This window comes from Passer domesticus, chromosome 3 (assembly GCF_036417665.1).
Source record: "Passer domesticus isolate bPasDom1 chromosome 3, bPasDom1.hap1, whole genome shotgun sequence".
Classification (NCBI taxonomy): domain Eukaryota; kingdom Metazoa; phylum Chordata; class Aves; order Passeriformes; family Passeridae; genus Passer; species Passer domesticus.
Window position 1 is genome coordinate 118,189,514 of NC_087476.1, and position 27,525 is coordinate 118,217,038.

The window sequence follows — 27,525 nt, forward strand, 5'->3', positions numbered from 1 at the left end:
GATTTACAATGTAATGGGGTGTGGGTCAGCAGGAACACACAGAGATGAGAGGGCAGGAGAGGGGAGGCACATATTATTAGAGGTGCAGGTGGGGCAGAAAAAGGCTGCTCTGGACAGGCCAGGTCTGGACAGGCCAGAGTGATGCCCAGCCCAGAGCAGTGACACAGCTCTGCTGGGGTCTGCCAGGACATGAAAGTGTTCAAACACAGACTGACTGTGTGGTACTGATGTCCACAGCCTTGTCCTCTAGGGCCTACTTTCAGTCTACATAACTTCTAATATTTCAGTCTTACAGTTTCCTGGGATAGTTGACCAGGTTGTTTTTTAACTATTCTCACAATACTCTTGTATTTAACAGAATTACAGGAGAATTCATCAGGGATAATGGCTGGAAACCTCTCTCTCACTCAAGGTCTGCTGCCCTGGCACAGTAATGTCCCTGAGCAGTGCTGGGATAGGCTGTGGGAGCCTTGGACAGGCCCTTGTACTGAAAGAGAAGTGACTGCCCAGTTCTCCCAGTTCTCCTGGCACTGGTGACAGCTGCAGAGCCCTGCACTGCTCCCAGGGCCTCTCCTTTAACTGATGGACACCTGCTGGACTATTAAAGGGAATCCACTCCAAGATGGTGCTTGTCTTCCACACAAAATCCATCTCAAGTCAGTAATACTAAAACTCTCCAAATACATTTATTTATCACCAATGAAAATACTGTACAGTGGCCCAAGAAAGGGGTAAGAAAAGGCAAGGTATTAAGTCTGGCTTTCATCAATGTCCTTGTCAGGATCCATGGCTGCAGCTTCGCTCTCCTGCTGCTGTTTCTTCCAGAGCTTTGCCATAGCCAGGAGTTTGAGGTTGGGCTGATTGGCAGTGTCTTCTGGGAAAATGTAATCATAGTACTCCTCCCATCCAGCATCAGACTAGGGAGAAAAATGCCACAAAGAGTTTAATTTGCATGATAACATTGGCTATTAGGAGGTGCTTCTAATAAGAAAAAGAAGTTAGGATATAAAATGAAAGCCCATGTTTGCTATCCCCTGCCCAGCAGCTGACTCCTTAAAGCACAAAGCCACCGAGGGCACACAGCTACTGCTGCCATAATTTTTCCTTACCCCATCTTCGGCCTGCAGCTTTCTCCTCTTCTTTATTTTCTCAGGCATCAGTTTATCTATCCTCTCCTTAGTGGCATCTGTGCCGAACTCGTCCTCGAAGCTCCTCCAGGACTCGAGCAGCATGACCCTCTCCTCCTTCTCCTCGCAGCTGCGCATGGCCTTGTTGGCCTCCTCGTAGACCTGCCGGCAGCGCTGCAGCCGCTCGTCCCGCCCCGCCGACAGCTCGAACTGCGCCAGGCTGATCCACACCTGCGGGCACAGCACACACCCCCAGCTCCAGCCTCTGCTCCCAGCCACCACAGCCAGGGCAGAGCTTCGAAACAGCAAAGCAGCAAAAAAAAAAAGGGCAAGTATCAACGCCCAGAAAATCAGGTTTTTTCACACAAGCGAATTTCGCCGCACTTCAGCAGGACACAACACCCATGTCAGGCACGTGGATCAGTTTCTTGTGGCTGTTTCAAGTCATGAGAAATCTCTGTGAATTTTGTCAGTGACAGCACCAAGTGACACTGGAAAATCAGAATTTCCCTTGCAATGTTTTAGCAACCAAGATCCCAAAGCTTAGCAAAGGGGGCTGCTTGGAAAAGCTTCTTTCACCTGAGATAGGCCTGTTGTTGTAAGGAATTCAGGAACTTCCCTCCCCCCTTCACAGCACAGGCATGGGCCTGAACCTGGGCTGAGTGAGCCAAGGCAGCTCAGGCTTTCCCTGCCCACGGGCCAAGCTCAGGGCTGGCTCTGTGTCCTGGGTGCCCACACACACCTTGACGTGCTGTGTGCGCTGCAGCAACCGCCGGTAAAGGTTCCTGGTCTTCTCATACTCCTCCTGCTCAATCTCAAAGTCAATGTAGGATTTCCAAAGCACCTGCAACAGAGAAGCCTCTCATCATGTCCATTCCTTAGCACACTGGGAGGGGAAAAGAGCAGATAAAGGTAAAATTTCCTTGAGGAAAGGTTCAGGGATCTGTGGCATTCACATTCTCTGAAAAAATTCCTTCGCCCAGGATTTTTCTCCTGGAAAGCAGAGAGAAGCCTCAGAGAAAAGGAAAACAATTCTTATCTCATTTGCTTCTCCTGTGTTGTGCTCATGTGTGGAATGTGTTTGGAGATTGTTCACCCACAGATGATTGTTTCACTGGATTCTGGTGTGAGTTGTTTTCACTCATTGGCCAATCAGTGCCAAGCTGTGTCAGGGCTCTGGACAGAGTCAGGAGTTTTCATTATTATCTTTTTAGCATTCAGTATCTATCTTTTCTGCATTCTTTGGTGTAGTATAATATTCTTTAATATAATATAGTATCATAAAGTAATAAATTAGCCTTCTGAGAGCATGGAGTCAGATATATCCCTGCCACGGGGGTCCTTGCAAATACAACATGGATCAGGGTGTTTGGCATCACAGGCTGGGATTAGTGCTGAGCAGCACCAAACCTGGTGCCCATCAACCACTCAGCTTTCACTTGGTGGATTACTGCCATGCTCATCAGCCACAGTGTGCAATAAAAACCTTAAAATCAGTCCCCTCCCTGCTCACCTCTGGCATGTCCAGCCGGGGCTGGCCAATAGCCAGCTCGTAGATGGCCCGGGCACGGTCGATGTCCCCAAGGATGGTCTCCAGCTCAGCAAACTTAATCCAGGACGTGCAGTTTTCTGGAGCAAACTCCAGGAATTTTTCATACAACTTTCGGCAACGGTCAAATTCACGCAGCTGTAACTCCAGCTCAATGTAACCTTTAAACAGTTTGTTTTTTGGACATTTACCTATGGATGTGCCCTGTTGCACAAAAAAAATTAAAAAAACAACAAAAAACAAAACAATAAACCAAACCCTTAGTGATCTTGGAGGAAAATAAAACCCCCACTCGATTTTTCTAAGTGTTTGAACTACAACTTGGTTTTTTGCACTGTTTATTCAGCTTGTTCAGGGGCAGTAGTAAATTCAGCCAGTGTCTGCAGAACAAATGAGCATCCATGTACACCAAGAGCCTGGGAAGCAGAAGACATCTGTCATCTTGTCATTCTTTTACAGAATGTGGGCTCCCCATGGAGTGTGAGTGGAACTTACCCTGGTTCATCAGCTGAACACCTGAAGGAAGCACAGTACCAAGTCTGCACCAGCCTGCCAAGTAAACAGCTCCCAAGCATCTCATAAAACAAATACCAACAAACTGTGGCCCCACACTGTTCCTCTTGGCACAGAGAATGGCTGGCCAACCCTGCCTGCTGGCTGGCAGCAGTGGACAGGTGGAGAAGAAAGTCTTTACAATCTACTTTCTTTCTGATACACCTCAGTCTCTGAAGAAAACTGTCTTGAGCCAAGCTGTAAGAGGTAATTCTGAATTCTTAGTCTGGGAAACTTTTAAAACAAGAGTTAAGAATGGGCATACCTGAGACAGGCTGTAGTGAACTTGGCCTTGGGAGTCACTTCCATAGACTAGTATTGTTTACTAAGCAATGTGGCTTCTGCACCCTCAAGGCAATGTGAGGTAATTTGAGACGGAATTCCCTTACCACAGTTCTCCTGCACAATGTTCCTACATGCTTAGTACCTTGGTATTTAAGAAAAATGGAGGAAACCACTACTTGGGATTATCAGTTTGGTCACTGTTATGGGCCTCCAGCTCTGCAGATGCCACTGGTATTTCAGAATATGCTCAGGTCTTCTCCTTGTGCCCTCCATCACTGTTTGGGTGGAAACCCCACCACTTTGCTCTTGAAAGTCAAACCACCCCAACTGCTACCAACACTGGCTTTCTCTCAAAATGCCTGATGCTATCCCCGAGCTTACTATGAATATCTGAACTGCAAGGAAAGGAAGTTTTTCATTTCAAAAGATGCCATTTCTTGCTGCCCCATCACACCCTGCTGTCCCCTCGTGCTGACATTCAGAGTGAACCTGCTCAGCAGCTCCTGAGCCTGCCTGAAGTCCCTGTGATTGCTTCCGTCAGCAGCTGGGACTGGCACAGTTTGGCAGGTCCTAATTTCCTAGAGGCAAACCTCCCATTCATCTACAACGCTTTTTAAAGCACCATTGTTAGAACAAGTATCACTGTAAGCCAGCAGCAGCAGCTAAGAACTTGTAAGAGCACTGAGCTGATGTGGGTGCTCTGCATTCAGAGCAGCACTTTGTCGTTTCTGCCCGGGGCTAATTCATCAGAACAAGCTACATTTCTTTTTAAATCATACATGACAGTAAATGCTGGCCCCTGCAGACTTCTTGGATGCTTTATTTTAAGTGGATTAAATCAGCAATTTAAAAAGGACAATTTAAGATCTTTTAATGCCATTCCTGTGTTACTATTAGTTAGTGAAGTCAATTATGGCTCTGACAAAAGCTTACCAAAGCCCTTCTGGCAAGGGGGAGGTTCTTCTGCCGAATTTCAAACTGTGCATACAGCAGCCACATTTTAGCAAATGTAAACTGGAAGAAAAAGAACAAAGTGCTATTTAGGCTGGAAAGTGAATATATAATACTGTACATGTTACCTAAAAAAATAAAAATTCTGTCTATACTAGATATGACTGCTACTGCAGGTAATCTCATCTGATCTCAGTGTTTTCCTGCTGAAAGGTTTAGGGTTCATTATCTAGAACAGTCTCTATGACAGGACAATATATTGGGGTGAAAGCAAAAATGGCCAGGACAGAAGTCTTGTAAACCACAGAAAATGGTTTTTTAACCAATCATCAACTGGGAAAACATAAGCTATTGCTGAATAAATGAATAGCTAATCAGCTCTTAATAACTAGAGATTAACCTCACACTCAGTTGACACAATAAATGACAAACAAAAAGAATATGAACAAGGATCTTCTGACATTCCATGGCAATGCAGTTGTAAGGGTTTGGCCACACTGATGTTTTAGTTCAAGTTCACAAGCAATAACAAAAAAAATCCCCACAAAACCCCAATCAATCAGCCTTGAAGACCGATTGTAGTGGGGAAGACAGACCTGACAGCTGTTTTGTCAAACACAACTGCCTCAGGGGTGGTGACCATGGAGGCCACTGGATGCTATAAAAGGTGTTAACCCAGCAAGCAGAGCCTCAAGTGCAGACATCTTGCACTCTGGCTTGAAAACCAGTTTGGAGAAACTTGAAGGAATACTTGAAGTTTTAAGCAAAGTCTTCATGAACCCACCAGCAGCATTTGGAGCTGCTTACACCCCTGAATAGCAGGGTAAGAGAACTAAAGGATCTTATCCAGGCCATTTTAACCCAAAACTCAAGCCAAACTGACGGAGAAGCCATACCTTCTTGTGGGGCAGGAGCTCAAGGCATGCCTGGTACACCTGTCTGGTTCGCTCTGCATCCTGTAAGAACAGGCAGCACATAAAACACTTTGTTTACTGCTGAGATCATGCTGAATTTGAATCTTGCAGTGACTGCAAAACTGCAGAACAGTATCTAAGTCAAGCTGATAAGAATCAGCAATGCTTATGTACTTAGTGTGCCAATTCAAAGGTGGTAGCTTCTGAATCAACAAGACTCACCCTTTTCAAAACAAGGTTCAGTGCTAAGAAGCCGACAATAAAGCAAGGAGTGTCCCGGTTGTGGGAGGAAAAATAAAAATTATTAAAATAATTTTCCTTTTACAGACACTGAACAGGTGTTCTGTACTCAGAGCAGCTCTAATGTTCCAATAAATACTTGCACAGCCTCGCTCTAAGGTCACAACAGCAACAACATGGCTAATTCACAAACAGATTTTATTAACTATAAAACTATTTCACAAGTTCAGGTAACAGTCTGTCTGCCATGGGCAGTTCAGCCAGGGCCACCAGAAATCTCCACTCCTGCTTTTGTTATCAGTGTGTTTCTGAATGAATTGGGGTAAAACAAGTTTGTTTTTCTCCTTTGCTTATGCACAGGAGGGAAAACTGGAAGAGTATGGAAGGGCTTGACAGCTGGCCTGCAAGCAAAGCTGAGTTAATAGAAGAAATAACAATTGATGATTTTTGAGTGTATCCATAGCAAAGAAGAAGACAAAGCCGTCAACATGGAAACAGATTAAAAAAAATACATGAACATTTTTGTAACCTAAACTACGTGCATAAGTAAATGTGTATACATGCCTGATTAAATTTCTGTAAAACTTTTGCCAATTATATTGATGCAAATTGCTTTGCACCAATGAATATAATAAATTTTGGTAATACAGTTAATGACTTAAGATCACGCTTTGCTAAGAACATATAAGCTGGAGAACATGCAGAATAAAAAACTTCTTTCTTCTTATACACACACGATCAGGGTTTATCACGTGTGAACTCAGCAACAGAAGATGAAAAATTCTCTGTATTTAAATAGCAAATCCTGTAACACGTTACACAAAACTAGTAACACAGAGAACACTTAATTCTCGGTTTTCCTATTAAAATACCAGCAGCTATTTACCATAGAGAAAGGGAAACCCCGAATTGCCACTACTTGCCTTTGCCTCCAGCTCCTCATAGAGCGCATAGTTAATCCAGAGGTAGATGTACCTCTTCCAGTGGCGTTTCTCCTGGATGGGGGGCACGTTGGCGATGGCTCTCTCGTACACCTCGCGCACGGTCTCGGCGTCCGTGTCGCTCTCCACCAGCCGCAGGTAGTCGAACCACGCGTCGTAGTTGTGGGGGTTTGCCTTCCAGAGACAGGGCAGGGGGGCAACAGCACACAGACTGCAGTCACTAAAACAAGCACAGCCTCATCCTTTACTTAGGCAGAATTTCCCCTTTAAAACAGATCACTGGAATACTAACAAAAACTGTCAGTCTTGGGGATGCTGGTGGCTTTGTTTTTTATTTTGCCCTCAGCATTGCCTCAATGAAGGCAATCCAAGTAAAGTGTGAGAAGAGATGAGGAGTGATGAAATGTGCAGTGTGGACTGAACAGCAGGCAGGTGTGGCACAGGTGTTTTCTCACAAAAAGGTATTTATGCACAGGTGAGGTGTCCTGTAATGGCTATTCCCTAACTTAAGTAGTGAGAGGAATAGTGGATTTGTCTTTACAAACAAGCTGTGGGTCTGCTGGTAGATAAAATTAGCACTGGGAGATTAAAGAAACAATGGGAAGGATTCCACTGATTGATGAATGGACAAATATATTTGCTTTTACAAATAAACTTCAGGTTTGCTGATAAATGAAATTTGACATTGAAAGATGAAACAAACAATGGGGAAGAAAAATCCCCAAATTCCATATCAATTAAAACTTAAAAGGGAGAGTTATAAATTAGAGGGAAATCTTCAGTATCAGGTATATCAGTAAGCCTGTACCTCTCAAGTACCTCAGCCAATGGGGAAAGAGAGAAGGGAAATGAGGCCGGGAAATTGGGATAAAAAGGGAGGCTGCATCCCTCAAAAATTTGAGAGATCCCAGGGGAATGCCCCATGGCCTCTCCCTTTATTTGAATAAAGTAAAAGGACTCCTCTGTCTCCTTTTGGACATAAAGCTCTGATGTTTGTGGATTAATTTTCCTAACAGTAGTAACTACAAGCTAAACTGCATTATCCTTAAGGGTACCAAGCCTTGAGTTCAATCCAAAACCCTCACCTGCACAATCTAGATTAGAAAGTAGAAACAAAAAAAAAGCAGTGAATGAAGATATCATTCTCTTCCCCAGGGATGGAATTCTGGCTCTGAAATGAACACTCCCTTGGTGTTTTTTTGGACTAACTTTCAAGGGTAACTTGAAACTCATCAGCCTTGACATCACAAAATACTCGTGTCCTTTAAGCACCAGCTGGCTGTACAGTGAGCCTGAAGGGTACCTGATCCACATACCTTCACCTCCTCCTCATACTGGAATCTCCTCTTGCTGACAATGATGTCCTCAATTCCCCTCCTGTCTCCAAACTTCTTCTCAAAGATGGTGTAATTCTTGAAGAGGTTCTGGGCATCCTGCTTTGGAATTCTATCCAAGGCATACTTGTAGATAACCCTCACTCTTTCAAACTGAAAATATTAAATATCATTTGAAAAATATTTACAAAGCAGTTTCTGTTCTCCCTGACAGTTCTTCAACAAGCTTTTGGCAATATTTTATAGAATATAGAACTGTGGGACATCCTAAGATAAGCAATTGTTTTACACCAGGACTAACACAGATATCCCTGAAGAGTAAATTTTGAGGGGGAAGAAATAAACCTGAAAGCCCACATAATCTCTAATTCATTTACATGTTTAGAATATTTAAAGCAATTTAAGAGGTTGTGGTTTGGGGTTCACAGGATGTCTTCAATTTCATAACAGCCTGGGACCTTAGAGAATGTGGAAAACATCTGGACCAATCCAATCCAGTTTTCTATCATGCAGGCCCCACAACCTCTCCAGTCTGAGGATACAGGTTTGAACCAATGCTGTTGGTCTTGGGCTTGGCAGATCTCCCTTAGAGCACATTTTATTGAAAAGGCAACTAGAGGTGAGGAAAAAACTGTCTCCCTAACTCAGACTACAGTCACGAGGTGCTGGCAACTCCAAGCATTGCAGTGAATGTTAAATGCCTTCAGTTTTGATCCTCAAGGAGAAACACTGGCACGACTCAGATGCGTTATCAAGAACATCTTACCTCTTTCTGGTTCTCCTCAAACTTGGCAAAGGCCACGTACAAGTGCTCATCCATGTGCTCCTCCCCAAAGAACTCCACTGCCCTCTCGTAGACCTTCCTGGCGTGGGCAAAGTAGCTGTGCTTCTCCTCGAAGCGCGCGTACTTGATCCAGTTCTTCACCTCGGGGTGAACCAGGACAAGTGCAGCTCTTGTTAAAGAAACAGCTCTGCCTGAGTGGCACACCCCCAGCTGTGCTCTTCCCGGGGACATCTCCCAGCATGGCACACGTGGGGGACAATAAATGCAGCTGGGAAGAAGACGCTGACAGGTATAAGCACGCAAAAGGTTTTGCGCCTTACCGTGAATTTAAAAAGGGATAAGGTTCAGGGAAAATCTGAGGAGAAACCTGAAACAAACACTGGATGAGCAGTGCAGTTAAACAGACACTGTTGTGGCAGGACTCACAGCCACTGCACTGAATCTGGAGGCTTTCCTAAACATGCTTTTAACACCTCCTGCTGGCTTCCAGGGTGGTGGCTCATTCCCAGCAAAAAGGAGTACAGGGGCATTGCCAGACATGGAATACTTGGGAAGGAGATAAAGAATGGACACCTTAACCCAGGCAGGAGTCAGGAGGCTCTGAAAAGGATATATCTCTCGTAAATGCTTCGTGCTCTGTCCACCTCCTTGTATCTGAGCTCGAAGTTGATGTAGGAGTGCCAGGCCTGCTCCTCTGGCTGCCACTCCATCCACCGCTCGAACACCTGGCGCGACCCAGCCACGTTCCCCAGCATCTCCTCCATGTACGTGTACTTGTACCTGGGAAAGGAGAGGGAGTCTCTGCAATCACACAGTGAACACATCCACTCAGGGATTCCTGGAGTGCTTCCTAAGAGCATCCCTCACCCATTTCCTCCCACCCCAGAAATGCCTGTAAGCACAGCAGCATCCAGGCACACAAACATCTTCCTCCCCCAAAGCTCCTGCCACTTCAAAATTACAAAACCTTTCCAAAACTTCAGCCTTCCTCTAATTTTTTTCAGACTTGGAGAAGCAGGATAATCTGCATAACGCCACGGGGCTCTTTGGGGCCAGAAGGGGATCTCACTGCTCGGGCACAGTACCAGAACTGGTTCACCCTGGGCAGGGTGGTGATGGCCCGGTCCCAGATGTTCCTGGCGTGGTTGACCTGGCGGTTCTTCATCTCCATCTCGGCATACTTCAGCCAGAGGGTGACGTTCCTGTAGTCCACATCCAGGGCACGCTCGTAGATGGAACGGGCTCTGGAAAACATGAGGGCAGGGCAGGTAAAATGTGCCCCCCAGGCCCTGGTGTGTGTCTAAAAAGGGTTGTAAGAGATGCCTGCAGCCACACCATCGTTACCTCTGGATTTCCTTCAGGCTTTCCTCCCATTGTGCGTACTTTATCCAGTTACTGATAACAGTCCTGTTCTTTCTTATGTTATCTTCAAAAGTCTGAGGAGGAAGTTACACCTGTAAGTCAGAAATCCTTCTGCAGACCATCAACATCAAAAACGGCTCATGGGGTTTTATAATAACCATTAGGAATATGGTTGCTTTGCTTAGGCATTTTCAAAGCAAAAAGCCAAGCAAAACCATGGGTAAATCTGAACAAGCATAGCAATTCTTTCAAAAGAAGATTTATAACTTAGCACTACTGTAATGTTATTTACTTTCTTTGTTCATGTTTTTGTAGTGGCTGGCAAGATACTGTTGATAACGAAGAAAACACCTATTAATTGTGTAAGTAATTACCCTTTCAGTGTTCTGAACATAGGCACAAGGGAGACGTTACCAGATTTTGTCAAGCAACACATCTATAAATTGCAGGTTATACTAAAGAGTAGCATGTAAAAGGGTTTTTAAAGAATTGGTGTCCACCTGGAAAGTCCACAAGGAATACGGACTACATCTTGTTTAAGTTAAAAACAGTGGAATTTTAGTGCGTTATGCGAATATCGAGATTAAACCAGTTTGTTGTTTTTTTTACTGTACCTTCCTCTTCCGGAGTTTATAGTCATTTAGCTCTTCAACATCTGTGATCTTCTGCTGCGGAGGCGGCGGGAGAAGCTCGAGCTCCCTCTCCTTTGCCTCCCTCAGCAGCTGCTCCGCAGTGATCTGAACTTCGGCGGGCGCCTTGTTCTTCACCTGCAAAGCAAGTACAAGGCGGGGGGGCTCGGCTCACGTTTACCAAAGGCAGCACCGAGAACACCCATTCCCTCCGGCGCCCCGCTACGCGCGGTGCCCGGGGCGAGCGGGGACCGGGGGGATGGACGGGTCCCGGGGGTGGACCGAAGGGTCTCAGGGGGGATGGAGGGGTCCCGGGGGGTCCCCGCCGCCCACCTTGGCCACTTTGGGGATGCGCTGCTTCCCAGCCGCCGTGGACGCCATCTTGCCGCCGCTGCGCGCGCAGGCCCCGCCCCGGCACCCCTGACCTCACGCAGCGCCGCCCGCGCGTCGTTGCCGCGGTAACGGCGACGCGTCCCCCCGGGACTGTCCGCTCCGTCGGTGGGACAGCCTCCTCGGTGTGTCTCGCCCTGTCGGGCTGATCTGTTCCATCTGTCCCGCCTTTCCTTGTCCTCGGGGCGCTCTGTGGCCGGGGACGGGGCAGGTGAGTGCGCGGCGCGGTGCCCGCGCTCCGCGGGGCGCCCCCTGGCGGCTCGGCGGTGTGGGGCTGCCCGCCCGCCTGAGGGGCGAGGTTCGCGCCCGGGGGTCCGTGAGGCCGCCGCGGGGTGCCCATGGACAGTGAGGGTGTCCAGCCCCCGGTGTCCCACCCCGGTGTCCAGTGAGGGTGTCCAAACCCGGTGTCCAGTGAGGGTGTCCAGCCCCCGCCCAACCCCGCGGTACCGCCCCCGGTCCGGCCCCTCCCCGCCCCGCGGCACCGGGGGTGCCCCTCAAGAGCCGCCCTCAGCAGCTTCCCACGGCTCTTCACAGTCCTCCCCATGTACGTGTGTGCTCGGTGCGCTTTGGGCTGCAAACAGCGAAAAAAATCCGTGTGGAGTCTTGATTATGCTTGGAGAGAGCGTGTGTGTGAGGCGGCGGGAGGTGAGCTCGGGAGGGATCGCCCTCACCTGCTTGTTCTGCTGGGTGTCCCTGGGGTGCTGCTCCGCTGTAGGAACAGAGAATTCCTCACGAGAATGGTACATTTTCACTGTAAAAATGCCGCTTTCGCTGCCTGCGGGAGCGTTTAGGGGAGCCGGTGGAGATGCGGGTGTATTTTTGGGGTTTTTTTTTGCGTTAAGTTAAACTGTTGGCAGTGCAAATGTGGCAAGCGGTTTCCCTCAGTTGAAGTCAAGTTAGTGCGGTGAATGGCCCTTTAAAGTTCGTGTCACTTTTCATTTTTGAAATTGACGCGTGTTTGCAGGGGATGTGTTGCTTCAGGTTAATTTCAGAACCCTCGGTGGAATGTCCTGTTTGTCCGTGGAAGATGTAGGAGTATATAAATACTCTGTCTGTATTTAAAAGGTGTGAAATCTGCATTTCTTTTGGTTTTTCACTTTAGTTAGGAGTTGTGGTGCCTGATAACTGAGCATCACGTTTGCATTTGGAGTCACTGCTGGAAGTGGCTGTTTGGCAGAGTGGTGAAATTACTCTGCTGGTCTAGGTGTGTTGGTTTAGGCTTTTTTTTTTTTTTTCCTGCCTAGGAAAGCAGTACAACTTTAAATAGCCACAGAACTTGGAATTCCTTTAGAAATTTAAGCCCTGCTGTTGACCTCAAGAGAAATTCGAGGAGCAGTTTTGGATAAAATACATTTAACTCACCTGAAGCTGCTGTTTAATCGGGACTTTGTGTCCCAGATTGTTTGCAGCTGAGCCTCCCACTGAAGGCCTTTGAGTTTGAAGTTCTTGGTGATGAGCTGGTTAGCATGCAGATGAATAAATGGGAAAGCAGGTGTAGCCTATTAAAACAATTAATTTCCTCTGGATCCAGACTATAGGAGTGATCCCCTGCTGCCTTTCAGGTGTGCACTGGACATGCAGTGCATATCTTTGTGGAGGTATGCAGGAACCAGGCACCAAATCCATAGAAGCTGCCCCCATTTAGAGCTGTTATGAAAACCCTCCTGAGGTGTTGGGCAGGGCACGGCTGGAGCCAGCAGTGTTTTCCTTGGTTCTCAGGGCAGCTGGTGGGATGGCCACAGCAACCTCCTCCAGGGGAAATACAGATGTGGTCACTGCCAGAAGGACAGAGTCCCATGATGTCCCAGGCATCATCAGCCTCTTCAGCCCTGCCACACAAGACCTCTTTGGAAGGATTGATGTCACTTACCTCTTGTAAGTAATGGTGTTTGACGTTGTCACCTTTCAGGAAATTGCACTTAAAATGGCAGAAAACATTCTGAGCCTTGACGTGGTGTGACATAATGACTTTTTGTGGTGTTTCTAAAAATGGAAAGAGACTCTACTTTCATATCTGTCACATGCATGACTGTGCAAACCTGGGTCTCTGCCATGGTGGACAAGGTTTAATTCTATACTAGCTTCCTTTTGTAAAAGCTCAGAAGAAATGCAGTTGAAAAAAAAAAAAAAACCACAAAAAACCCCCCCAATCAGCAGCCAGGCTGTGTGACAGACAGGTACTGGTGGGTCACTTATGTTTTTCTCCCTTAATAGCAAAAATCCCAGATAACAGCTATTTGGGGGGAAAAGAGATGTGTGAAGAAACACGCAAATGGAAGAGAATGTTTAAGTTCTTGCATCTCAAATTTACTAGTATGATTGAGGATTTGAAAATCCACCTGGATTTTTATAGTGTTAGAACACAAATATGTGGAACTGAAGCAACAATTCCAAGTTAGCGTGTGGATGATGAAGTTTTATTGAGGCCTGATCCTGGGAACCCTCTTGAACATGGCTAATTTTGCTGTTCCAGCAGGCTAAATTCACAGTCAGTCACTTTTCTATGTGGAGCTTCTTCAACTTGTGCAAAATTGAATTGTTTTCATAGAGAATTATCAAATCTTGCTTTGACACTCTGCAATGAGAAGAATGAGGTTATAGCCCATGCTGCCTTTCTGGACTATCCAAATTGGAAGATCACAGATCAGGCTGAATGGGAACCATTCCTGCATGAAAACTACACCAACAATAAGTGCACTGTAAGTAAATTGTGTGATTTTAGTTGAGCTTTCATGTAAGGCTCAGGTATGGAAAATACACGTGGGTGTCCACAATCTGTTTCCAGTAGACTTGAGGCATTCAGGACACAGAAGGTGATGGAGTCCTTGTCAAACCCTTGTGCTGACAAGGGGAACCTTAGTTCTGCAGTGAACTTGTTCAGTGCTGGCAGGGAGACTGTGACTTTCTGGTAGGATCTGCAAACTACAAACAGGCCCTTAGGAGCTTAGCACTCAAATGCTCCCCCATCACCAAGTCCAGCTGGAACTAGGTTGTTGAGAAAATACAGAAAATGTGAGACCCCAGGCACTCACAGGGTGTGCAGCACGTGCCATAATAAGGTGTTGGCAGTGCTGCAGTTATCTCTGGGCATTTTGTTCATCAGTTGCCCGGGGTCTTCTGTGATGTTAAGCCATGGCTTGGAGGTAAACTGACAAAAACAGTGCTTGAAAATGTGTGCTCTTAATGGAAACACCATCAGTACAGCCAAGGGGAGCATGCAAAAAGGACCTGTGGTTTCCTTGCAATGGACTTTGTCCCTTGAGTAGCACTTTGTGGGCAGCCACTTCAGTCAGGGTACAGCTGCAGCTGCTCTGGGGGTTCTGCTGTGCTGTCATCTCCCTCAGGCTGTCTGGTGGCTCTGCAGGATCTGCTGTAGGGGCCTGCAGAGAAAAGACAAGAAAAATTAATTACTGCTCAGAACCAGTAGTAAAAAATACCTTGAAACAGACAGGCAGCATTCTATTTTTCTAGAATGGAGTTTATTTGCTAAAGAAGGTGTAGAAGATTTAGTGTTTTATGTTTCTGCATTGGCAGAAGCTCTGAATGTTTTCTGGGGTATAACCTGAGATGTCATTGGTGAACTGTAGGTTAAATCCATGCAGGTGTGCTTTTCAAAACTGAGGTCATCTGAACATAGGAATTCTGTCAAGTATAGTTAACCTGGCTTTTTCCTAGAGAACAGAACTAATTTCAGGTTCTGAAGTGGGAGTTGGCTTGTGCAGAAAGGAATAAGTGAAGATGTTTTACTGGGTTGTCTGGTTACCAGCACTATTCAGAAACAGTTGCAGTCCACAGCTGGTTTACTTGGTGTCCTCTCAGACCTCAATAGTAATATATATTTTTTTTATTTCTTCCCTTTGCTCCTAAAAAATAAACAAACTGCCTGATGTTTAGGGATGTCTTTAGATGTTTGTTATAGTAGCTTCTTGTCCTGATGCTGATCCATGTACTGCAGCCTCTATTGAACTCATTCTTGCTCTTAAATTGCTGAAGTTTGCTGGTGCCTCTAGCTATGGTGTTTTAACTGAATATTATACTATTCAGATGATCTCCAGGTTTTCCATTTAAAGTATTTTTATCTACAGGCAGACCTTCACTGACCCAACACTTGTAATTAATGTGCTAGAGAGCAGCTGATTTAATAGCCCTTGCCATTCCAGCACAGGGGTTTTCCATGTTTACTGGAGGTGCACGAGATAAAGGTGTCTGTTAGTCTGCCCTGTTTCTGCCTGGTATTTGTGTGTCTAATGCTGTCATCTTAAAATATGTAATTTTTCTTAATACGTTTAAAGAAAAAACACTTTAGAATTATGGGAAGCAGGTGAGCTTTTGGTTTGAGGGGGTTTTTTTAAACCTGAAAAGAATGCCTTTGTCAGACACATGGTTCATGTGGTTGAATGTTGTTAGTCAAGAATTAATACTGTTCAATATGAAATGTATGGTGTATATTGCAGTCAAACAATAGTGATCTGAGTGGAAAGAAAAAATGTTGCAGAAGCACAACTATATAAAGCATTTTAATTACATAACTTTACCCACTAATGCTCTCAAGTCACTTCTATTTTGCTGCTCCCCGAGTCCAGATCATGTATGTTGGAAATGTACATGCATACTAATACTTGGATGAAATAAATGAGCTGCATGGTGTGTGGACTTTCACTCCTTGTTTTGTAGCCTTTGAACACGCTCTTCGTGCATCTCTTTGTGGCCAAGGAAGATTATGGAGCTGTGTGTTCCCAAGAAATTGTTAGGTGAGTTCCTGTGTAGCCTTGGGTAGTGAGGCACTCTTCTCCTGTCAACTCAAGCAGTCTCCTCCAGATGCCCTGTTAGAGATCTGCCAGCAGAGGCCTGATATCTTAAATATTTCACCACTGGGAAACTGCTATAAAAAAGAGGATGTTTGAAGTGTAAAGATTTGAAATTTGAAAGAAATAAGGTAGGAAAAACCAGTCAAAATTACCCAGATAAATTTCAGATGATATTGTTTGTCAGAAATGTTTTAATTGTTGTTTGTTTAATTGTCACATTGAGCCATGTGGATTTATGAAGGAAGGTTAGAGATACTGGAGGAAAAAAAAAGTATATATTAAAAAAGCTAGCTGCTGTCTGTCATTGATGAGTGTAATAATGAAAGACTGAATATATTTGTTGTTTGTCCAGGAAAGCTTTTCTCTTACTACCAGAACTGCAGTTTATACTTCTCTTTATACCACCTGAGAAGAGGTTAGGTAAGAGCTTAAAACTATTTTATTCTTGAAGTGAGAGCAATTGCAAACCTAATTAATATGCACTGTGAGCTTGTTGTGGTGTTCTTTTTTTTAATACTGAGAACAGTTATCAGTTTCTGGACATGTGAAAAACATCATCTAAAAGTATCTTCTTGTGAAGATCCCATGTGCAAGAGGTACTTGTGGTTCCATGCTCACTCCAGCAGCCATTCAGCAGTCTGTTCATTCCCTGCAGTCTTTAAATTTGCCAGAAACAGGACATCAAAAAGGAGTAAAGAGCTCAAAAATCAATACCTACAAATTTTGTGAAGATTTCTGGTTGGATAGAGCCAAGAGACTTGAAATTGGGCACTTACTTAGCCAAGCCAGTGCAGATTGGAAGAGTTCACTTTGGTGAGGCTCAGAGGGGTGCTGGAGACATGGAAGGAAACTCAGATTATTTCCTCTAGAATAAAGATACAAAGGTAGAGAATACATGTGTTAATTAGAGAACAGCACCAGAGTGAAATTTTCATCCTGAATTCTGACTAATAAACCAAGTATGCGTGTAACTGAGCTGAAAAGGGAGCTGGAACTTTTCTGATATGCTGGCTTCTAGATATGTTGGTTCCAAGTCACACTAAAAGAGTGTAGTGGTGTGTCAACTACAGAAAACAGGGCTTGAATTTGTCAAATCCACCCTGGCAACCAACATCAGCGTTCCCTCAGCATTATCAGTCCTGACGGAGGCTCTCCAGAGGCATAGAGTATTTGCTGTATTATTCTTATAGGGATTGTTTTCTACCAATTCCTGATTGCTTTGAAGCTTGTTCAAGTTTGGAACGCTGGATTAATTAGATGACTTTGGTGATGATTCTCACATATCTGTGCTGCTGTCATTTCAGCCTCATTGCCTAACTTAAAAGAATTGGAGCATTTTACTATCTGTAGTTTAAGTTTGAAGCTCCATTTCCCTCAGACAGTGCAGCTGCTAATTTAAAGCTTGCATAATGAAGTTTCTCTGTTTCCCCGACAGGTTTTAGGCATTCAGAGCTGGACGTGGGGAATGTCTTTGAAAGGATGGTGCCTGTTCCAGGCTCTCCCATGGAGGGACGTTTCACCTTGCTGGCCTGCCCGAGGCATCGATGTCACCCTCGGCTGTACGTGCGCCAAGCAAGGTAACGCAGCTCCTTGCTTCTGCTTCCCTGAGCACATCTGCCTGGGGGAAACTGGAGCATTTTCCTTCTTTGGTTTGCAGCATCAGTAGCTTCACTTGGCTGCTCTGGTTTTCTGTGATAACCACTCTAGGTGGTTCTAGGATTATGCTGGTTTTGTTCTATTTCATTGCAAAATGTATTTTTTTTTTTGAATTCTAGTTAGCTATGTAGGAAGACTATTTTTTTGTCAGTGATGTTTATTCTGTGATCTGCTGAATTAGACCACTGTTGCCACTCTTGGTTTTTCCTGCCATGTGTGTTCTGCCTGTGCCAGCATTGCATTCAGGACATGAGAAATGCTAAGTTTCTGACGCAGGGACCTGGTGATTTTCCTGTTGGTGCTTCCTCATAGTGTGGTTGAACTAGAACATGTATCCATCAAATTTTGGGTTACTTGTTGCCCTCTGTGGGAAGACTGCTGGTAGGGTAATGTTTTATGAAGCAGTAGTTTGATTTAACTCTGAATTATTCTAGAATTTTTGCAGGTAGTAAATGTAAGTGTTGCTTTGTGACTAGGTAGCACAGTGGTGATTACATTAGCATTTCTGATGCCTGTGGTGGAGACTGAAGTTTAGGGAAAAGTGTATTCCTTGGAGACTCTAGCACATGGTATGGATTTGGGGGGGTCTGTTCTGACCAGTGCTTGCAGATGGTGATGCCACATTGAATGTGTCTGATTGGTAAAGCCACACTGTTTATTTATGGCTGGTTCATGCTGCCAGCTTGGGCTGCATTCTGACAGAAGCTGGTCTCTGAGAGGTGTTTTATTGCATATCTTAAATTTTACCACATGGGTCTGAAACCAATCTGCAGCTTATGCTCCTCCTGTTGCTCGACTTTTGAGCATTTTAATAAAAAGGCCTGAGGCCTGACATTTGCCACTTCACATCTTCCTGCTGTAGCTATGGATATTTCAATATGTTAAAAATCTCTCTCATACTACCTCAATGTACAATTGTTAGGCTTTTTGAGTGCTTCTTTGGAGTTGTGTATCACCTATAACTAAATGAATGTGCTTTTATATAGAGAAGGTATCAGTAGGTGAGTTAATGCCTGAAGATTAAAAGTCTTTCCGTATGTCTCATTTCCAACTGTTTCTTTTTTTTTCAATTTAAGCTTTTTTTTTTTTTTTGGTGGTCATTGGACATTGTCAATTGAAATGTTCTTTTGCATGACTGGAAACGTCACTTAGGCCATAGCAATATTCTTGATAGGAGCTACCATCTTGTCTGGGATTTTGCTAGTTTGTTATAAAAAGTAAAAATTGCTTTAGTTTTGGTATTAATAGAAAATTAACTGGGAAATTGGTTTTCCTCTGAAATTACGCAGTGGTGATACAAAATTCATACTTCAGTGTTGTCCATCAGTGGATAACAGGTAAGGCTAATTTCTGTTTGCAGAAGGAGCTCTGCCTTTCCCTTCCCTCTGCATTCACCCCTGTGCTTCACTGGCATCCATAGTAACAGTGGGAGCCCTTAGAGACTCCTCTGTGGATGCTGTCTGCAGCCACCTGCCTAGCAACATGTTCTGGGGCAGCGAGAGGAGATTAGCCTAATCTCTGTACCCTCTTCCCCTGCTTACAGAGGGGGAAAAGCAGCTGTAAACTGATACTTTGTTTAACCATCCATTTCCAAGTTACTTTCTGTCTGCCTCTACAATGTGAGCCTTTGCAGTGTGTCAGAATGCAGCCCACTAAGCTTTGATGGTTAAGGTTCTTGCTGGTGCCTTGTCTAGATCCTGCCATGCTTGGGTTTGTGCCCTGTAGGCAAGAGTCAAATTTGCAGCTCTGTGCTTGCACTCACAGTAGAGGAATTTTTATATTGGAAAGCTTACTGGGGTCTGGAGGGTTTCCTTACTTTCTTAAATATTGTGGTACTGGTGGAAAATACTAAAAGCAGAATAAACAAATTAAAATGGTTGTGCTCCTACAGAGTAGTGTGCAGGGAGGTGAATGGGTGTGTGCAGAGTCCCATTGACTGTCACAGGGTCAGTCCTCAGGAATTGCCATCTGCACCTTTGTGTGTGATCTTGTCCTGTGTCCCACAGAGCAGAATGACATAGGGCACTCAAAACACTTGGCACAGTGTTCCATTTGGAGGAGGTGTCTGTCTTCTGACTCCATGAAATAACAGGGTTCAGTTAGGATACACTCTTGTTCTGTTATCCCTCTTTGTTTGGTTTTTTGAGGTTTGAGAGTTTATTAACAGATTAGCTGTACTAATTAATTGTGGAGGTGGTGATGTTCTGATAATAGAAAACCTCACTGCACATCTTCCCTTGGGATACTCCCTGTGAAGAAGATCAGGGTAACCATTTTGGTTTGAGGGATAAGGAATGAGTTACTGTAAATTTTTATGGAGTTTTCATTGTTGCTGGAGTGTCATTTTAGTTGAGGGGGGAAAAAAAAGCCAGGTACAAGGTCAGAATCCAAGGGATCCCTAGCCTAGGTTACAAAGGTGGTATTACCCAGAGGTCACATCCATTGTGGTGTGCAGGAGCAGCAAAAGCATCCAGAGACCCTCTGACCACCACTCCTGTGCTGGAGTCAGGCAGTGCTTAGGAACTCGGACAGTGTTTGATACCATGAGAAACAGAACCTCTTTTGCCCAGATGTGTTTTCTTTAATGCTCTTTCCAAATCCAGACACACATAAAGAGTAGCACTGAGAACCTGTTTGTTTCTGGGTTCCTGCCTATGTGGAACAATGATCTCCAACTTACACGTATTGCATACAGGCACTTCCCTATGTGAGCAGTGGGACCCTGGAACATAACAGGAGTTCTCCCTGCAGCAGCACGTTTGTGGGGAGCCCCGCGGGCCGGTCCCGGTTCCCGAGCAGGAAGATGAGGAGCTTTGTGCATCCTAAGTAAGCGAAGGCGCCGCTGCCCGTGCCTGGCGGGGCCGCCGGGTGGCGGCAGAGACCGCGCGGGGCTCCGCCAGCCCCGGTGTCACCGCCCGGAGCCGGGACGGGCTCGTCGGGACAGCCCAGCGCGACTCTTCCTGGGGTGTTGCTGTGGTAGCCGAGGTAGCCGCCTGCTCCCGGCCCAGAGGGTTTCCCCTGCAGTTTGTTGCAGTTGTTCCTTCTGGCAGCCCAACACAGCCGCAGGTTCTTCGCTGCTGCTTTTGGATGCACCGCTCAATTCTGGCATTTTTCCAAGAGATAAATACAAGTGGCTTCATGTTGTTGATAGCAGTTGAGTGCTAAAGCTGGTTTGCCACCCACCTTTGTGCCATAGTCTCAGCATGGGTGACTGATGAATTCTACTGCTGTTCTGGTAAAATTGCTGGATTTTCTTATTCAGAGTTAGATTGACCCTGGCTATGAATAGCACTCTCGTGGGAAAGAGTCTCTGTTGCTTGTTTAAGTAAAAATCCATGTAGGTTGGGACCTGTATGAGTGCTCCACTACAGCTGTAGGAGAGTGAGGCAGGAGAATTTTGAGCTGGCATTCCCATATATTTTCTTAGGGCAAGGGAAGCATCCCCACTGAGCAGTGCAGATTTTCATGTGTGCTGCTGGCTTTTGGGTGTGGTTGTCTCTCTGGTGCTGAGATTCCCACTTTAGTGTGCACTGGGAATGTGTCCTAGGTGAAGTGATTTGTGGGTGCAGGCTTTGCTTTGGAACAAGTATTTGTAATATTTTTCCATATGGTAATGGAGTAGAACAGAAGTATCACGGCCTCCTAATGGCAGAGCCTTAGGATATTACCTGATCTCTTTTTTGTAGGCTGGAAGATTATGATGATCTCATGCTAATCTGGACACCTCAAAGTGAGACTCTGAAGGAAATCTATGGTGAATATCTCCTTGTTGATCTCATAGAACGTGAAGGTGAAGAAGATCAGGCAGCTGTTTGTGAGGTCAGTCTGCCATGACCTCTGGTTTTGTCTGATTGTAGCCTTAGTGATGTCCTGTGTGACAGCTCACTCTAGCTCAGGGGATAAAATCACCAGCCCCCTGTGAAAAGTACAATTCATGCTCTATACCCACACAGTGAGTACCCTTTTCAATGCAGTTTGTGTCTGTCCTTGGGAGTGATGTTTCCAGTTCAGAAATGAAGCAGCAATTCCCAGTTCTTGTGCAGACTACTTTCAAGTAATTTGGACAGACTGTGTTGATGAAGCCATGTTGTCATTTTAGACATTTGCATTATAGCTGACCTGTTTTCATTCCCAGTGAAAGCTAATATTGCATGTGAAAATGAGTAGCCAGTAATCTTTTCAGTTTTAAGTCCTGTAGATAATTTTTTTCTCTTGGCTCAAACGGATTTTTGCTGAAATGAAGACAAACCCAGGAATAAATTTAAATAAGAAAGGAGCAGTAATAGTTATCCTGCTGAAAATCCCTGTTAAGATTTCCACATGTTGGTAATTGTGCATGGTAGTGCAAGCTGATAGGCAATATAACCTCCTTAATTCCTGAAATCTGCTTTTTGTGGCAAATGGTTTTATAAAATTGCAACATGTAATCACTGCCATTGGGAGCCAAATGGGAAACAATGCGCCATTAGCGTAATGGCACATTGCAGAGGGCTGTTGCTATAAATAAGACATTCCAGTGGCATGTTCAGAGCTCAATGTGAGACCACCAAGAGGTGTTCCAAGCCCCCAGTTTATCCCAGCTGCCACGGCGGGCTGGGAAGCACCTCCACGCAAACCATGATGGATGCCAACTTCCCCTGCGGAGAAGGAAGCTGGCAGCCTCTTTTTGCACATATGGTAGATGGATTGGTTAATCAGCCTCTGCTGAGCCTTGGGCCTGAAATTACACAGCAGCCAGGCAACTGTGGCACCCCAGCTTTGTTGGTTACGCAAACAAGGCAAACAAACAATCACTTGTTGTTTTGAGGGCAGAAAAATTAAACGTCACACTTTTTCAAGTCTTTATTGATGTGCTGATGGCTTGATAAAACAGCTGTACAAATCCAGCATTTGACTTTTCATTAGGTTTGTGAAGGTTTTCATTATGTGTATTGAGGAGGAAAGAAAATATGTTTTGATAATGTGTTTCACCAGAAAGTTGCATACACTACTAAAAATTTAAGAGCTTCCTTCTTCTAGACTTGTCCTAGGTTAAAGCCCGAAGCTCTCCAGCATGCCAGTTCTCCCTGGTCCCAGTGTGTGTCTTGCTGAGAACTCCAGCAGCAATCAGGCCTCCAGAGTACCATGGGTGCCAGCAATGCAGGGATCCCGTCACTTTCATGTTTGCCAAAGCATTTGGGTTTTAAGACTAGCTCTTGGATTTTTTTTCAGAACACAGAAATATTTGGGGCTTACAAGTGCTGCAAATAATAAGTACTGCATTAGGTACTCCTTATGTTATACATAATTGATTTCTTGAGTTAATTTCTTATGATGATTAAATACACCCTTCAGTTTGAGACCAATTTGGGTCCAAATCAGTGTCCAGTAATGAGCCATTACAGCTAACTGAATGCAGGTTCTACTTCACCTGCACTGTTCATTGTAAAAAAAATTATATGTTTTTGGAAGTATGTTGTGTATTTGCCATAACAAAAGTTTTACTGAAACTCCAGGTCATTATTTGGCCTATATATACAAACCTAATACTCTTGCAAGTCATAGATAAAAAAATAATGAGAACATCTACTGTAGAGGTCCTAGTACATATGTTACAAGTAAAAAAATAAAAGAGTATCTTTAACTTTTGCTGAAATAGTTCCTTTATAGTTTTCCATTATGTACAGTCAGAGATGGAACATAAAAGTTGATGTTTCAGAAATGTTTTTGTTCAGTTTTTTGTCCTTTCCTAGAATGACATGTTCATGTAACATGGCTTTTATCTTCCAGGTTGGTGGCACTGCAGTAGGATTCATGAGCTTATGTTCTGATGTGAACATTTCCTTGTTTCAAGAGTGTTTTGACTTAGGGCCTTTCCATGGACTCTGTAAACCACATCCTGAGGATATTCTCAAAGTGCCACGGAAGCCAAGCGTTCAAGGAGGTATCTGTATTCTAAAGTGCTAAATAAATTCAAGGTGTGTTTGTGTCTAGCTTCTGAGTAGGTTTTGCAGAAGGTTGGAAAAGGATATGGGTTCACTAGGAAGAAAACACAAATTACCATACCCGTGTTTGAAGTAGGATGCCTGGTGTTTTTTAATTGAGGAGGAGAATTTTGATGGCCCTGGTCTCTGACTCAGAAGTGATTGTTGTTTGTGGAAAGCTGGCCTGCACCAACTATGGGATAAATGTGGGCTTGGAGTTTCAGAAAGCTGTCATGTGGCACATACTGTTTATCAGACACAGTTGTGCTGTTAAATGAAGATGTGATTGTAAAAATCTGGTGGTGAAGTGAGGTCTGTTGGTAGCTGAGCAGCTGGCTCACTGTGCCTGTTATGTTGTCCTGTTGACTTATGTCATCTTTTTTCCTTGTGGTTCAGCTACTGCTCTTTGCTTATTGTTTGCAGTCTCCTGGGTTACAAGATTTTGGGAGATCAGGGACTGCCTCTTAATTCCGCTTTTATATTGGCCCAATACAGCAACACATGTGCTAGCTGCTTCCTGTGAGTGATAAAAACCAGTAGCACAAATATGTCACCTGTTTGTAGAACAGAAGTGTCATGTAAATGATTTACAGTTGTTGTCTTTTTTTTTTTTCCAGTGTCAAAGGGTGTTTTGTGCAGAAGGGCAACATCTTGCTATCTGCTAATTATCAGTAGTGGAATAAAACACCTCCACCACTAGGTTATGTATCTGCTTTTCTGAACACAAAGCAGCAGGCAAAAAAGGCAACCAGGGAGCTGCAGGGCTGTCACCAGCTGGTACCTTGAAGCTGGCAGTCACAGAACAGAAAAGGGAGAGAAACAGGTCTTGTAGCTGCTCCTGTGGACTTTCCCTCCCCTGCAAGGAAGCATCTTGCACATAGGAGATGGAAGATGCCTGTCTCCTGTTTGATCCTGTGCTCCTGCAGCTCCAGGAGTATTAGTTCAGAAGAGGTGACAGACGTGAGTAGGAGGAGGAATGAGGCTGAGGAGGGAGCGAGATCACTCAGGAGCCAGAGCCCAGTCCTGGGCTGTCTGCTCTGGGTGGCCTGGCTTGGGCAAGGTGCCCGACCACCAAGGCTCTCTCCCAGCCTTACCCATCCCAGAGCTGTCCCTGGTTCTGGTGTCCTCTCTCCTTCTCCGGAGCCTGCAAGCTGTAGGTCTGTGTTTTCTGGCAATTTCTGTGCTGCTGAGCTTTTCAGTGAGAATGTGGTTACAGGGTTTGAAAATACAGCTGTTATGTATTTTTTATCATGTAGGAAATTTATGGAACTTGTTCTAAATTTTAAAACTTAGCATGAGCAGCTGCTCTCTGTTCAGTTTCTTGAGAATCTGACATCTGAGTGCTTTTTAGAAATGTTTTAAGCAGCATGGTTAGCAGTTCTGTGAATCTATCTCCCTTCTTTTCTTTCTTCATTTAAAAACTAGTGTTAGTCCTGTGGGTTGTCTTCAGGTAAGACTTATTAAAGTAGTGGTATCCCTTTATTTGGAATGATAAGGGCAGCTCTGGGGAGAAATATTTGTAGACTTTCAGGTAGCTTGAGTGCAAATCATTAATGATCGTAGAGGTTTTGGCTTCCCAATTGTTCGATTTCCCGGCCAATGCACCAATTATGTAGTGGGTCTAGTGCTGGCTAAGTGCCAGTGCACTTACTCGAATATATTTACTTATTTTTTTGCTGTGGGATAAGCATTAGAAGGAGGGCACAAACATTAAAGGGTATAAAGAAAACTTTATTAACACAATTAAGAGAAAAATAGTAAGAAAAAAACCAGAATAAAATCTTCAGAACACTTTTCTTCCCCCCTCCCCACCTTTTTTCCTTTACCACTGACAATGTAAGAAGACAAAACTTAGAATAGTCTTTCTTCAGTCTACTTAGGGAGAGTCATCTCTCTTGTTATGCTATGAGGACTTTGCCACAAGAAACAGTTCTCTTGTGGCTTCAATGTCAAAGTGAATCAGCTGCCTGGGAAAGGACTCTGGTGCCTGATTCCTAGAGAGAGACACTAGAAACCTAATAGCAAAGTTGTCTATTCACTGCTCAGGAACATTTATTCTGTTGTCATGCAATACTAGTTAAAATTTTTGTTGTAGCTTTGCACATTTTAGAATAGAAGAGTTGCATCCTAGGAGTCCATTGTTAAGCCTTTCCAACATCAAGGCCAGCCTGTGTCCTTGAAATCTGTTGTGGTGTTAGTCCCATGTAGTTTGCATTTGTGGATATTGCAAAGCCATGCTCATTCCATGAAGACTGCTTTAGTGGCTACATTTGAAAACTTGCTGCTGGATGGTGTCCTGCTGTGAGGGCAGAGCAGGTTCAGTGACCTGACATCAATAGAAGATCTGGACTTGGCTTTATGGACTCTGAAGGCTGGAAATTTTAAAATGCAAGCTGCATTCCTTCATAATTTTATGTTCCTACGTATAAAAAGGCTATTTTTTCAAGCTCTTTAGCTTTTAAGTAGAGACCACAGGTTGATATTTTTTTTCCTTTCAAAATGTAATGCTGAATAATAATGAAAGAGTATACAACAGTCTGTACTGATATGCCACTTAGGTTTCAGGGTAATTACAGTAATTTGGTTGTTACTCTATATGGTGTCATGAATTAGTTGCTAGAAAACATGATGCAGTGGGAATGATTCAAGGGCTTTTCATCAGGCCTCATGGTGAACTGGCTTCTTGATCCTGATGACTGTACCTCAGCTAACAACCCAGCAATCACAGAATTATTTTAATTTTCTTTGTTTGTGGTCTTTACTTGATTTAGTGATAGTATTGCAGTTCTTCACATCACTCGTGTACAGCATGTCTGTAAACAGCAATGCAGCCACGTCTGACAGGAGTGGATGGTGGAGCCATTAAGGATTTGCATTTTAGTATAAAGTCAGAAACAACATATCAATATTTACACGACAACCAGAGACTTGTATTAATTAACTTCTGACACCTGCAAGGCTGTTGGTAATGAGAAATGGAGCCGGTTAATCAAGACGACATTTGATCATTTCTGTGAAGGCTCACATCTGTGATACCCCCAGAGAATCCATGATTCCTAACCCCCGCATTTCTCCTTGCCCTGCATGTTGCATCTGCACTCTTTTTTTGACAGAGAAACAGATTTTGAGACAAGATTTTTTTTTTTCCTAATTACTTCTGGCTAAATTATTTTAAACCTATGAGGTATTTTTTTAAAAAAGTTGCCCATTACTGTGTGAAGAAATGCTTCTGTCTATGAAGCTTACGTGGGTGTCCCAAGGCAAAGTTCAGAGGGAGAATGGATGAATTCTTTTCTTTTCTGAAGCTTTTGTGTTCTTCTTGGAACTCAAAAACTTTGACTTCCTTAATGTTACTGAATTTTCCAAATGCAAGGCTGCCCTTGCCTGATGTGTTTTCTTCAGCAGCAACACCTACACCTTAAGAGCTTGTGTAAAATTTATAAAGGAATTATAATCCCTGTTTCTTGTCTCTTACTGCACCAGTAAGAGCTCTGAATTTTCTGTTAAATTCATTTAACCTGAATTTCAACTCTTTTAGGAGAACTAATCTGAGAATGAAGAGCCCTTGCTTGTCCTTGTGATCACCAGAAAGCAAGTTAGCAACACATGAGGCTTAAGATATCAGTCAATACACTGGCTCCTGTTTTTCAGTTCAGATAGGGTAAAGATTTGACACAGGGATAAACACAAGTTAAGAATTGCTCCCAAACTGTCTTGTTCAGGTCTTATTTTACAATCAATTCCCTGGATTTTTGTTTGGTTTTTTTTGTTTGGTTTTTTGTTTGGTTTTTTGTTTGGTTTTTTGTTTGGTTTTTTGTTTGGTTTTTTGTTTGGTTTTTTGTTTGGTTTTTTGTTTGGTTTTTTGTTTGGTTTTTTGTTTGGTTTTTTGTTTGGTTTTTTGTTTGGTTTTTTGTTTGGTTTTTTGTTTGGTTTTTTGTTTGGTTTTTTGTTTGGTTTTTTGTTTGGTTTTTTGTTTGGTTTTTTGTTTGGTTTTTTGTTTGGTTTTTTGTTTGGTTTTTTGTTTGGTTTTTTGTTTGGTT

The 27,525-nt window shown here is 44.1% G+C and overlaps 2 protein-coding genes and 1 long non-coding RNA gene across 6 annotated transcripts in view; 1 reads left to right on the plus strand and 2 right to left on the minus strand.

Moving 5' to 3' along the window:
* Positions 1–664: 664 nt before the first annotated feature.
* Positions 665–11,154, minus strand: CRNKL1 (crooked neck pre-mRNA splicing factor 1). The gene is made up of 14 exons (XM_064415460.1): positions 11,002–11,154; positions 10,654–10,806; positions 10,022–10,113; positions 9,763–9,921; positions 9,291–9,457; positions 8,660–8,838; positions 7,876–8,046; positions 6,542–6,733; positions 5,361–5,420; positions 4,447–4,527; positions 2,641–2,880; positions 1,870–1,971; positions 1,110–1,358; positions 665–917 (listed from the first exon to the last, which is right to left on the minus strand). Exons 1-14 carry the CDS (start codon positions 11,047–11,049, stop codon positions 750–752), a joined length of 2,061 nt encoding a protein of 686 aa, XP_064271530.1. The 5' UTR covers positions 11,050–11,154; the 3' UTR covers positions 665–749.
* CFAP61 (cilia and flagella associated protein 61) overlaps positions 11,148–27,525 on the plus strand; it is a 97,056-nt gene continuing 80,678 nt past the window's right edge. The window contains exons 1-8 of one of the 4 annotated variants that reach the window (XM_064415457.1): positions 11,148–11,269; positions 12,778–12,933; positions 13,607–13,757; positions 15,733–15,809; positions 16,219–16,286; positions 17,302–17,443; positions 21,209–21,341; positions 23,292–23,445. In XM_064415457.1, coding sequence (XP_064271527.1) covers positions 12,791–12,933; positions 13,607–13,757; positions 15,733–15,809; positions 16,219–16,286; positions 17,302–17,443; positions 21,209–21,341; positions 23,292–23,445 — 868 coding nt within the window. In that variant the 5' untranslated portion in view covers positions 11,148–11,269; positions 12,778–12,790. Of the gene's footprint in view, positions 11,270–11,560; positions 11,704–12,549; positions 12,657–12,777; positions 12,934–13,606; positions 13,758–15,732; positions 15,810–16,218; positions 16,287–17,301; positions 17,444–21,208; positions 21,342–23,291; positions 23,446–27,525 lie in introns of those variants that run through there. The other 3 variants (XM_064415458.1, XM_064415456.1, XM_064415459.1) reach the window with 3 other exon arrangements.
* Positions 20,198–21,273, minus strand: LOC135297687 (uncharacterized). The gene is made up of 3 exons (XR_010359615.1): positions 21,191–21,273; positions 20,706–20,893; positions 20,198–20,624 (listed from the first exon to the last, which is right to left on the minus strand). It is a non-coding gene; the product is annotated as an uncharacterized LOC135297687 (long non-coding RNA).

Coding starts and splice junctions, on each gene's coding strand:
- CRNKL1 (XM_064415460.1), bottom strand. CDS start 11,049: ATGGCGTCCACGGCGGCTGGGAAGCAGCGCATCCCCAAAGTGGCCAAG. Junction 9,458..9,762: donor CCCAGGGTGAACCAGTTCTG/GTACTGTGCCCG, acceptor CTCCTTTCCCAG/GTACAAGTACACGTACATGG. Junction 1,359..1,869: donor AGCGCACACAGCACGTCAAG/GTGTGTGTGGGC, acceptor CTGTGCCCGCAG/GTGTGGATCAGCCTGGCGCA.